Source organism: Etheostoma spectabile, chromosome 7, assembly GCF_008692095.1.
Source record: "Etheostoma spectabile isolate EspeVRDwgs_2016 chromosome 7, UIUC_Espe_1.0, whole genome shotgun sequence".
In the NCBI taxonomy this organism is placed as follows: Eukaryota; Metazoa; Chordata; class Actinopteri; order Perciformes; family Percidae; genus Etheostoma; species Etheostoma spectabile.
Genome location: NC_045739.1, coordinates 18,730,338 through 18,742,611, shown reverse-complemented (window position 1 = coordinate 18,742,611; position 12,274 = coordinate 18,730,338). Strand labels below are relative to the sequence as shown.

The 12,274-nt window shown below is 41.7% G+C and overlaps 1 protein-coding gene across 13 annotated transcripts in view; it reads right to left on the bottom strand.

Annotated features, from left to right (window-relative positions):
* Window positions 1-2,628: 2,628 nt before the first annotated feature.
* agrn (agrin) overlaps window positions 2,629-12,274 on the bottom strand; it is a 247,383-nt gene continuing 237,737 nt past the window's right edge. For all 13 annotated transcript variants that reach the window (XM_032521016.1, XM_032521015.1, XM_032521018.1 and 10 more), the window contains 3 exons: window positions 7,566-7,790; window positions 6,068-6,171; window positions 2,629-3,116 (listed from right to left, as the gene is read on the bottom strand). In XM_032521016.1, the coding sequence (XP_032376907.1) occupies window positions 2,956-3,116; window positions 6,068-6,171; window positions 7,566-7,790 (490 nt within the window). In that variant the 3' untranslated portion in view covers window positions 2,629-2,955. The remainder of the gene's footprint in view (window positions 3,117-6,067; window positions 6,172-7,565; window positions 7,791-12,274) is intronic.

Here is a 12,274-nt window from a genome sequence, read left to right as displayed (position 1 = left end):
GATTGGGCTTTGAGCTGAGAACCACTGACAGGGTAGGCAAGTTAGACATCAATGAGAGACAGACTTTCTTAGTTTTAATATTTTCACAGGATCTGTTGACAATTCTAAAAAAATATAGAAATATAGAAAGAGCACCAGCCTTACCATTTAAAGAGTTGTCGAAAGGCAAATCAACTCCAGATGATGATGAAATCAAGAAGGCTGACAAGGATGGGCTCCATTTGGTTGACATTTTATTTCATGGTGGTAGGAACACAAGACAAAGGTCATAAAGTTAGTAATGTTCAGGTCATGCCACTCTTACTCGGTGCACTGCCTTTTGAGGAGGTTCGCGCAGTCAGACAGTAGTTTACAGAGGCCAGACATGGAGGATAATCCACATGTAGACATAAATAAGGAACAGAAAATAGATTCAAAAAACAGTAAATAGATTTTTTATAAAAAGCCAGAGGGGACATTTGCAGAGGTCTCCTGGGATTTTTTAATTTTTTATGTATGAGCATTATTACTAATATAATAATCGTTATTATGTATTACTCATTTACATTATGGGGATGAGGCTAATACACTGGCTAAAATAAGGAACAGTTATATGAATAAAGTCTTTGTCACCTGCTCAGAGACGAGGTGACAAGGTTTTTTAAGGCAAATAGCTTCCACCTAAATCATAGACTGCAATTGTCTTTATTGTTCTCGAGTCACTCCAAATACACAGGAATCTCTTCTTTATTAAGTGTTACCACCTGAATCGATCAAATGCAAAGAACAGCGTGGTAAAATAAGACCAGTCTAAGGTTAATAGAGTGAGTGCTGGAATTGTAACGTGTCTTGAGACACCAGAAAAGAGTCTGGTATGGACACTCGGAGCTTGATTACACACAACACAGTTATAGCTTTAGGTCTATCCCTCCCCCATGTACATGAACATATCATCGTTTGGGCAAACCGACAAGTCTGACATGGTTCCAGTGTATATTACTAAAAACATAAACCTCCACAGATAACACATTTGCTAAATTTACACTTAAAAATTGCAGGGCTGTACAAAAACAGGTTGTTTGATGATTTAAGAAGGAAAACATAATTGAGAACTTAAGAAAAAATAAGAAATAGCACAAGACCATTTGATACTCAACCACGAACAGGCATGATTTTGTCTTAGAATATTGCCAAAGTTCTCATATCAAAACAAGTGTCCTTAAGTCAGTCATTGCCGCTTATTGTGGTTCAGCAAAGACGACTCCACGTTGCATCAGTTCACTGAATGTTACAGAATTTGCACTAGTAATGCACAAACCCATGCGTTGCTATGTTAGATTGCAAGTACTGTAGGATTATGCATCTTTTCCCATTTTTGTGGCTGTTATGGCTTCAAAAGATCACAACATCACAGTCTCTCTCTCTTAACAGCCGAAAAAAAGAAAGTCCTCCAAGAATGCTCCTAGGTCAAATACGAAAAGAAATTGAGTCTCAGGCAGAGTTTTTTGTTTTTGTTTGTGTTGACGACTGACTGTTGTTTGACGGGACATTCCCAAGAGTAGTAGCTCTCCCAATAACATCTCTCCTCCTTTCTGTCTGTCCTTTTCTTCAGTCTTTGCTTTCAGCACCTCCTTAAGGTCAGATATGGTAACAACTTTTCCCCCTATGCACCATTCCAGGTCCAGCAAAACTAATTTCCCTAAAGAAAAATACAGAAACCCCAAAAAATACAGGGAATAAACGAATGTAAAACATGGTTCCAAGCTCTGTAGTTTCTGAAATCACATCAGAGGAAAGAAGAGAATTTAGGAACCTTAATTATTGTAAAAAAACAACAAAAAAAACTTAGTATTTAGTAATAGTAGTACTTTTTTTGTGGTTGGAAAAAACATAAATAAAACAAACAATAAACCAGATTCAAACCAACACTGCAGAAGTGCATGCATTTATAGTGGTCATCATTAGTTCATCTGCGGATTGTAAAACAGAACGCACAATAGTACATGAGAAGCACAATTCTCCAAAGAGAACCCATCTTACATATTCACAGTCTCAGGTATTATTTATATACTCTATATTTATAACATTTATTCATGTTTTGACTTATGACTAATGATATGCGAGTCATTGTGGAATGCAGCGCTCTCTCCATCAACGTAGGGTTGCAGTGTTAGTGAGTCATATTTCAAAACTAAAGGCTCTGATGGGATTCAGATTGAGTGGAGAGTTTTTCTTTTCTTTTGCTTCTTTTTTTTTGGCGCTGTGAGATGTGGGGGTTGATGGAGTGGTTTCGACTGTGTACTTTCTCACTGTAGCAGCTTGACTGATATCTAAAAAGTCCCATTAGGAAAATACATTGGGCTACCGGGGCTGATTACAGAGTTTCTCAACTGGAGACGCCAGCTGGCTGCGGCATCAAAGAGCTGCACACACTGGCCGCTGCATACACTGTGTACCAGCTCTCACGGGGGCAGGGGGGGGGGGGGGGGGGGGGGGGGGGAATGTATGTCTATGTATTTGCCATGCTTGGGGGAATGTGGACGATAAATATGGCACCAAGACAAGGCAGTAACCAGAGATCATTAGTGAGGCCCGCCAGTGTTCAAGTAATGAGCGAGGAAAAGAAGCAGGCTTCTTTTTTTTTTTTTGAAGTTGGCATTTGTTTTAGACAACAAAACTGAGAAGAATAAAAATATCTCTTTTTCACAGAGATGCCTGCTTTTTGAAAGAAACAAACAGAGGACCATGGCGGTAAAGAAAAAAACAAAGTGTGTTCTGTTCATGGAGGTGCAGATAAAAAAAGAACAAAATATATAAAACAAAAATTTAAAACAACATTTTCTTTCCATATAAAAGCGATGAAAAGTATACAAAAATAGAAAATAATTACAGCAGGAGACATGGGCGCTATGGAGGGAGAGAGTGGGAGGGTTTCGTTTTTTTTTCCTGTTTTCCTAATATTTTGTCTCTGCTGGGTTATTTGGCGGCAGAACAGTGTAATATTCTGGGGCTGTTTAAGGCGTCCTCCACCAGGTGGAGCTCCACGCCGTCCACCACCACGTCCTTGACGCAGCCAACAAAGCCGGTGCTGTAGGCCTTGGGCAACCGACGGGCCACCGCCAGCTCCTCTAGACCACCTGAGGGGAGACGGAGGCAGAGGTTAAACATTGATTAATCAGCTACTGTACAAAAACACACCAAACTACCATTCTGCTCTCTAAATTAGTAACTAATGTGTATTTGTTTTGGTGGCATTTTTAGGCCTTTATTTTTGACAAGGAAGTGAGAGGGGTAATGACATTGAGCAAAGTGCCGTAGGTCGGAACCAAACCAGTGGCCGCGACGTCGAGGACTGAACCTCTGTATATGGGCGCTCACTCTACCAGATGATGGCAGACCCAGGCGCAGACCCAGGCGCAGACCCAGGCGCCTGACGATTGTGTTTTTTAAAGGGTTACTGCATTATTTAGCAAAGGTCAAGCACTCCCAACGCTAATTCCTACATATCCCATAAGTTTCATCAGGCCCTCCCTGACATCTTTCCTACTCTAGCCCCCCCAGTTTGTCACGCAGGCTTTAGGTCAACATGTTCAATATTGAAGCTCAAGCTTCCATAGACTGAGAAGTACTCCCCATGACTAGTAAACTGACCTCCATGTATAAAATGCATGAAAGGCCCCTTTAAAGATCAAAAATCTGGATAAAGGTTTGGATTTCATAACAAATTAGACCTTGCAAATGCCATCAAAAGGTTGTACCAGAAATATATAGTAAAAAATGTTTTTCCGGCTACTGAAGCAGTCACTTGTCTCTGTCAGGCTTTGTATTTCAGTTTCTGCATGATACCACCAGCTGACGTACATGTCCGGTTGACACTTTATTTGTCAAACCACCATGATCAAAGGGGGAAAGGCAGAAAGCCTGCATACCAGCCAGAGTAAGTTAAGATAGGTTATTTTAATTTGACACAGTGTATAAAGTGCTCAAAATTAGCTACAAATAAAAGGTGAGGACAGAGTATAAAATTATAAATACCCAACGTCCTCATTATTTTTATTTTCAGTGCTGTGCTCTGCCCAGATATCACCTGTCCATCAAGTGGCGTATTCAAAACTGTGACATCTCTTTCTTAAAGTTTAAGTACTTATAGGTGCTGCACTTTTCTTTGGCTGTTCATCCATGTTGGTTACCTTGGCTGACTACCCACCTCTTCCTCTATTTATTACAAACAAACCAAGGACTTGAAATAAACCATTTCCTGTGTGTCTGATAGATAGATAGATAGATAGATAGATAGATAGATAGATGGATAGATAGATAGATAGATTGTCATTGCATATCACTACACAACAAAATTAAGATGACATCAATCACTCACTTAGCAGCATAAATGTAGAAAGATAAAAAGGTAACCGTGTAAGCAGCACTAGATCCATATGGAATAAAAAGAAATTAAAGTATTCAAACCATACTAAGAAAACCAGTGCATTATCAACAGGCTATGGTTGGAGTCCAGCTCAGCCTCGCCTTTCGGAACGTTTCAGTGCTTTGAGAATCACAAATGGCGGTCCAAACTGCATGGCTAGATCCCACGAGAGATAAGTGGAAAAACTTTCATTAATTGCCAAAATTACCCTTTAAAGGACTTGTGAACTAGATGTCAATTGACTCACTAAAGTGCTTTAGCTATCAGTCATAAAAAGTTGAATTTCTTAATATGAAAATATCATGGATTTGTACTTCAAAGCAAATGTTTCAGTCCCTTGTACTTTCCATTTCGCATTAACTTTACTGCATTTTTTTCTTCTCTATCAAATCAGCCAAAGCTTCTTTTTATTTTTTACGGCAAAGTCTCATAACATCCCTTTGTGGAGACTTGATGACCTAATTGCTGGGTGTGTGGCTGCCTCCTTTTTTCTTTTGATGGTGTTTTGAGCTACTCTTTTGAGCCAGCACACCCATAGAAGTCATTAGTGTCATTTTCAATAAATCTGCATTAAACGTTGTTATTCGGAACGTCGTGAGATCTGTTCTTAGTGGGAGTGAGGCTGACCCTCGGTATTAATGTTTTACCTGGCTGCCATCCCTGCTCTCTCTCTCCATCTCCCTCTCTGTTGTCTACACAGAATTCTCTCGCATCCTCTTTCTCTCCTTGCTTCAAGTTAGTCAAACTCCATCTCCCCCCTACATTTCCCATCTTCCCTTCTCTCCCCGGTTTTCTCTTTTTTAATCTGTCAGACTGAGTGTTCACATCCCCGTCAAGACCTTTACATTCCCTGTCCCAGCCCCCTTTAATTGTAATGCGCCTCAGAATCGGGAGCGACAAGGCTAATTTCATGCAAGTTACAGATGAATTAATGATGAACAGTGAAAAGGGGATTTAAAAAGTAGAAGGGCTCTCGACGGGAGGGCTGTATGAGGATTATGTATTCTTGCTGCAGGGCTCGCTCAGCACCTGTTCCACTGCACTGCCTCCCTGTGTGTTTGTGTGTGTGCGTGTGTGTTTGTGTTTATAGCCGTGTACCTCAGTACACAAACGCATCTCTACATGCAGTGTCTCTCTTAAATGTCACTCAGGCTGCTTCTCCTCTCAAACCTGCCTCTCCGCCACCTTGCACTGCGCATTTTAAAGAAGAGTCTGAGTAGATTTTGGCGCCTTGTCTTCAACGTTATTTCCTCCGTTCAATCCAACCATGCCGTGTGTGTTCTTTCAAAAACGATTTCTCTGAGCCAAGTTCAGACCCAATTGAAGAGGTAGATAACAGACCGACTTTGGTCATTTTCAATTCAGGAGAGCAGACAACTTTTGAATTAGTCAGATAGCCTTTCATTTCTCAACTCAATACCTGAATATGCTCGGACATTTTTTTGCCTAAACTGCAATCTTTCTCCCCTGTCACAGACTTTTCTTATCCTCTGCAATGCCAATGAGTTCATTGCTCATTTTTGGCAGCCTTCTACCAGTGGCTAGGATGAAAGAGTAGTGCAGAATTACAAGTATTCCTTTGACTTGATGTATGGCATTTTTAGACACATTTTCAAGTACTGAATGACGTTTTCGTTTCTTTTTTCATGTGTGGGCACCTACCCAACCACAGCGCTCCGTCTGTGTCCAGCTGTGTTGCTGCCAAAGGCGAAGACCCTGTTACCGCTGCTTCATTGCCAACCTGTAGAGAGCCGTCTCTAAGTGCTCTGAGGAGGAGAAAGAAAAAGAGAGAGATGCAGTACAAAGTTGCTCTGATGCATGCTTGTCATGCAAAGCAGCTGTAAATTGCAGTTTATTGCAATTGCATTTAATCTAAAGCATTATGACTCCATTGCTCCACTGCCAGCACACTAAGCACTCTCAAAACAGCATTTGCCAAGCAGTGTTCTAAATGTGCCTGTCTACCAGCTAACGGATGCCGCTATTCATTTTAGGTGGCTCTGCTCTACGCATTAGCACACACTTAAGAATTGTGACGACAAGGCTAATTTGAAACCATTACTTTAATGGGTTTCCAACAGAGAGAGTGTCATTAAAGGCAAGCCGCAAAACACCGATATCCATGTAGAATGTGAACTGTATGCCACATGCTGCGATTTACACCATCTTCAACATCCAAATTATGTCATCTTCCAGCATCTCATGTGGTCTCCCTGTAAGCCTGGGATGAGATTTGGCCAAATCCCTGTTTGAAACAGATGCAGCTGCTTTTCAGAGGATCGATTATTCCTGCCTTGCATTATGAAGCCAATCTAATTATACCCCGTACTTCCATTCAAAGCCACGTTGAAAGCACATGTTCTGCAGCAATATAGCAGAGATCGCGTGGAAGGTGTTAAGTGGGTCATTATCAAAGTTCAGGCAGTTAATTTGTTTCTAATGAAAGAATCCATTAATAAGACATGACTGTGTGGGAAAAAGTACGATATGCTTTGGTTTTGTTTTGAACATCTGGAATGAGTATGTACTAAACTAAAACTTGTGTTATTGTTCTTATTATTTAGTTATGTACAAATGCTATAAGTATGCACAATATGATAATATATACTACTAAAGCACAGTGTCAACTGACATGATATGAGCATGATCTTCTGGTCCCTGTGTAGAAATCTAGTTTTTAGGAACTTCTTTTCCGCTGAGTCTGTGCTTGCATTTTGCATATATTTAGTCTTCAAATAGGATAAATGTACATACATTTATCCCATGAGCACTGTACTGTATGTTTTCAGTGTATATGTTACTATAAATACTGTTACAAATTTGAATGAATTGTATTCATTTATTCCTCGGATACATTTCCTATAATATGCCAAAATGAGATGAGATGTTGCTGCGTGTTCTTCCTTTTTGAACATTTATTAACATGTCTAAGCAACTCGATGCTCAATGCATCATCCTCACGCATTACCACGCATGAAAATATCCTTAATCTGAAACTAATCAGAGTCATCTCAGTGCAGGGGATCACTGTGTAGCGTAGAATTCATGCAAGAGATCACACCGTTTGCAGCAACACAAACATAATATGGATTAAGTTTAATCCTGGTCTGACAGTAAAAGCTTTCACCCACTGATCCCTACCTGCCATCTCCCATCTTACCTGCTGGCCTTGATGCGTATCCAGCGGTTGGTGTCAACACGCACCGAGGAGCGCAGCACCACGGGCTTAGAGCCCAAGTCGTATGTCATCTGGACATGTCCGTCCACGATGGCCAGGGCAATGTAATCAGAGCGCTCCACGCCCTTCCCGCTCCACAGCACCAGGCCCTGGGTCGCCTCTGTCCGGATGCTCAGCTCAAATTTGTTCACCAGCAGAGCCTTCTCACTAGGAGAACAGAAAATACAGTAGTTAGCTTCTGGCCCAATTCATCAAAAAGAGGTCTAATCTGTGGCGTAGGTGATACAGCTCAGCTGGTGTCTGTCTTTTGTAGTTGTTTAGTGAGAAACCTCTGTGGTTACCACCAGGGAGCGTTACCCATGATTCAATGACAGATGGTTCTGTGTGCTTGCGCTTGTAGCCAGAAAGCTTTGTAGCTCTACAGCCTCACACTAACAGAGTTAGAGTATGCAGACTGAGTTTAGTAACAGCGGAGGGCTGTTTTGCTATCAGCTTTCCTACATCCTACTGAGCCTGTACTGCATTGCTGCTCAGTGCTTCCTGTGTTGCTCAGTGTATGTGTGTGTGTGTGTGTGTGTGTATTTAAGTGTGTTGTTTAGGCAGCTGTTTGATCTCCAGTCTCTTGACTGCTACAGCTGCGGGGGTGATGTGGATGTAGAGACTTGGCGACTTCCACCTATCTGTGGCACTGTATGTCACTGTCACTGATGTGTGAGATAAATACACACCGCAATGTGCCTTTACTGTACGTATGCACACACAAACACCCTCACACAGCCATTCCTGCATACAAACACACTTACAAAGTTCCTCTGGTTTTTGTGAGTCCAGCAGAGATACAGTAGCCGTCCAGAGAATCCTACCTTCAATGTGTAAGGGTGTGTATGAATGTGTGTGTGTCAGAAATTGACTGCACAACTGCCATATGGATCTACTTCCACCTTCTTCAAAGACAAAGACAAGGTGAGGGCACGTACAACAAAGAACCAATGACACGTGGAGTTTAAAAACACAGCAGCAGCACAGAGCTGGAGACAAAGATTAGACAAGACAGATGACAAGACAAAGGAGTCAGCACAACAAACAAAGAGGCTCATGGGAGTACAAACAGGACAGGAAATGGGAGGGGATAAAGAGAAACTGAGAATGGCAACTTCTCCTTACACTGTAAGAAGTATTTCCTCATTTTCTCTGAACATTTTTCTTTTCATTAATGGGTGAGAATAAACATGGATCGGGTATATGGGATGATATTTAATTTAAGAGTTTATTAACTGCTGGCCTAAGATAAAGTGACTTTGACAGCTCAGGTCAACAATAATGCTGGTTTGCCTCAGCAGAAGTGTGGAAAAATCAAGAAGAAGAAACAAATTTCTGCTTTATAAACATGCCTAGGTTGGAAACTTTGACCCCCTTGATTAACCAAATCCGCTGAGGTAAACAGGAACAAAAAAAAAGGATGATTCAAGATAATCATTTTTTTCTCTAGAGAGAGAGAGAGAAAAAAAACATAAACACAGCTCAGTGAAGCCTCTCCTGGCAAACCCTCAAAGAGCTTACAGGGCCCAATAAATCTCCATCGGAGCGGCTTGTCAGTGATAAGGTCAAGGTTATTAAAAGTACTGAATATATCATGAATAAAACAACGCCGACGCACAGCCTTTTAAATCTCATATACACCACTGACTTCATAGATTTGCTGGTGTGTGCCCTTTCTTTTTGTAAATAGAGGGATTTTTTATCCACTTCCTTATACTGTATGTATTAAAATTCTCCGAAGGCTTTCCAGAGTGCTTTCCTCCATTTTAACTCTAGGTGGCAGTAGTGGTTAGAATAATAAAAAGCCATTGGGGAGGACAGCAATTGCAAAGAAGCTGCAGCTCTGGCAGGTTTTGTGCCGTTATCCGAGCTCTGAAGTTCAGAATTAATTGAAGCACAGGCTCTTTGTGATTCGTATTGGTAACTCTATCTCAATAATGGAAACAATGCTGTCTCTGCGGAGGAGGGTTTAGCCCTGTGAGAGGTCGTCGAGAGGTTGTCTGGAGAGAAAGGGAGGATGAGGCAAGAGGTGAGTGGACAGTAACAAAGTCTAAAAGCTTTTGAGAGACTCACCTCTGGTCAGATGGGTTCTCCAGAGACTCAGGACTTAAGGGTTGCAGGGGAGAAAGTCAACGGCATGCAGTGTAAGCGCAAGAGGCCAGAAGGAAAGAAGGAAGGAAGGGGAGGAAGGTAGGATGTTGTGAGCCCACTGGGAGACTCACAGTGGTCTAGTTTAGACCGGGAGCAGCAAAAAGCATAACTTATCTGCTCTACTACAGTATCGACCGTGCCAACAGTCGATAACAACTGTTGTATGATCATAGGAAGTGTGTAGCTTAGCCCTGATCACACCGCAACCATAAAAGGAGGTTCTCAAGGGAACTAGTTGGCTCAAGATGGATGACTGATGCACCAAAATGGGATAAAGCATTTCTTTTTTTAATAAACGTAAGCATCACGATTAACTTCACTTATGGTCGGTGTCCACACAGGTACAAAGGCTACTTTAAGTCAGCATCCAATTATCTAACAACTCCTTTATATTTATGCCGCTGCAGGCCACAGTGCAGCGGCAATTACCTTCTGTCTAGAGATGGAAGCCGTGAATGAGAAAAATTGGGCAATTGTCAAAAAATGGGGTCAAGCGCCATATCAGTTGAGAGTCAAGGCCAGATATGATTTGTCACTTAAATAATGGGGCTTGAGCAAATCTTCCTGAGCTTTCAGATATGGGCAGAGAGGTGAAGGAGGGGTGATCAAAAGGGTGCTGTAAATAGTAACAGCAACATTAACCCAAGGTGAGCGCTTGACATTTTGGCCTCACCCAGCTCTTAATAGCCCCTCGAGAAATGTTTTCATTTCCTTTTACAAAATCAAAGCATGATGAATTAATCGGCACGCCCTCCGAGTGCTGCACCAGAGCTCCACTTTGCTTAGATTCACACTCATTGTGGGTTTTAGTAAATGTGACATCCATTAAACTTTTGACAGTCTGGCTCCAAGGACCACTGTCCCCTCCTGCGAAGTGAGATTGATGCCCATGGCTAAACACTGCAGAGAGATCTCAATTGGAGGTCTAATCTACAAAGGGAGACAAATCTGTGATTAACATGTCACTGCTTCTCTGTACGGCCCGACTGCGTAATTATTCATAATTACAGTTAGAGATCTGGCAAAAAAATGAAATGACAGAAGCCCTGGCATGGATTGGAACTCTGGGCTGAATCCAGTCGGCTTGATTTGAGCTGAATTCTGCTTCGTTGCTTTGTGGGATTTTTTTTAAAAGAGGTTACTTACCGAGCTAATGAGCTGGAAGAAAAACCCTTAATAACTAAGTCATGACCGAGGGCTTTTCCAAGCAGTAACTTTACAGGCACCAGAAACTAGGTTAAGGAGTATTTAGTATGTTTCCTCTTGCAGTTTTCAGGGGGTCTTGTTCATTTCCCATACAACAAATTTAGCGTAAAGTGCATGGCAATTCAATTTGTTTATGAACGAGTTACAACCATGCATAAAATATTGCACATTCTTAGTACAGCAATTCATTTTCTCTGAGGCTTAAGCACAATGCGTATCATGCGCACATTCATGCTTCCTTTTGCTATGGAAATCAAAAGAAGGATCTAATGACACTGCAAAATGAATTTAAAATAATGTAATCTGTCAAATGAAATCATGGATATGGATCTTGAACTTAATTCTAATTCATACGGTCAAGATTGATGGTGATGTCTGTGTGGTAGTCATGACTGGAAACGGAATGTACTTTAATCTCTTCATTTGGGTTAACTATCAAAAATGTTTTGTTGTTGCTGTTAGTTGGGCTTGATTTGAAGCCGGGGCAAATACCCAGTCATAAAGTCTACTTACTCTGGGATCTCATTGGTCAGTTGGCTTGAGTGAAAAGGAAAGACAGTGAAGGACATTTATATGAGACAACACGTGTGCGGACAACGACAAGTGAGGTCAGACTGATGGACAGGACAAAAGTCACACAACTGGAACGCTGAGATCACAGACAAACAGCAAAGATATACACATAACGACACACACATATCCGACACAGTCCTCCAGCCAGTTGTTTCTGAGTGGGTGCGAGTTGTGCGTCGCCATGGGAGTGTGATGATCTGCAGGCTACGGCCCGGTTTTCACACCTAAGTGGTTGTGTGAAGAGCTGTGAGACTACAATATAGAGTCATACGCTTGATGTCTTTTCAGGTTCATCACATAAACATTTTTGTTCACGTCAACCTGGAGGCACACTCCTTGCCAACCTTGTAGATGGATGGAAGAGTAAAAATGTATCATCACCCGCCTAAAGGGACAGGATTTCTTCTTTTTACACCCACTTCAAAAAACATTTTGCTTACTTCGTCAGCTTTTTCCCTTCGCAGGGTGTTCAAAATTTGGACCTGTCTTTGGAAGCTTTTTTTTTAACGGAAAACATCCATGCATACACATTCAAAATAGACTAAAAAGTTTAATAATGCATGTGTGCATATTGTCCAGTGTGTGCTAAGCTGGAGACCACAGAGCTGACTGAGCGTGCTCAGGGCAACACTGTGATTGTTAACCGTCTCGCTAATTAGTGAAATCCTGTCAAAAGCTGAGCAATACTGCCGTGGGCTGGGGGGGGGGGGGGGGGGGGGGGG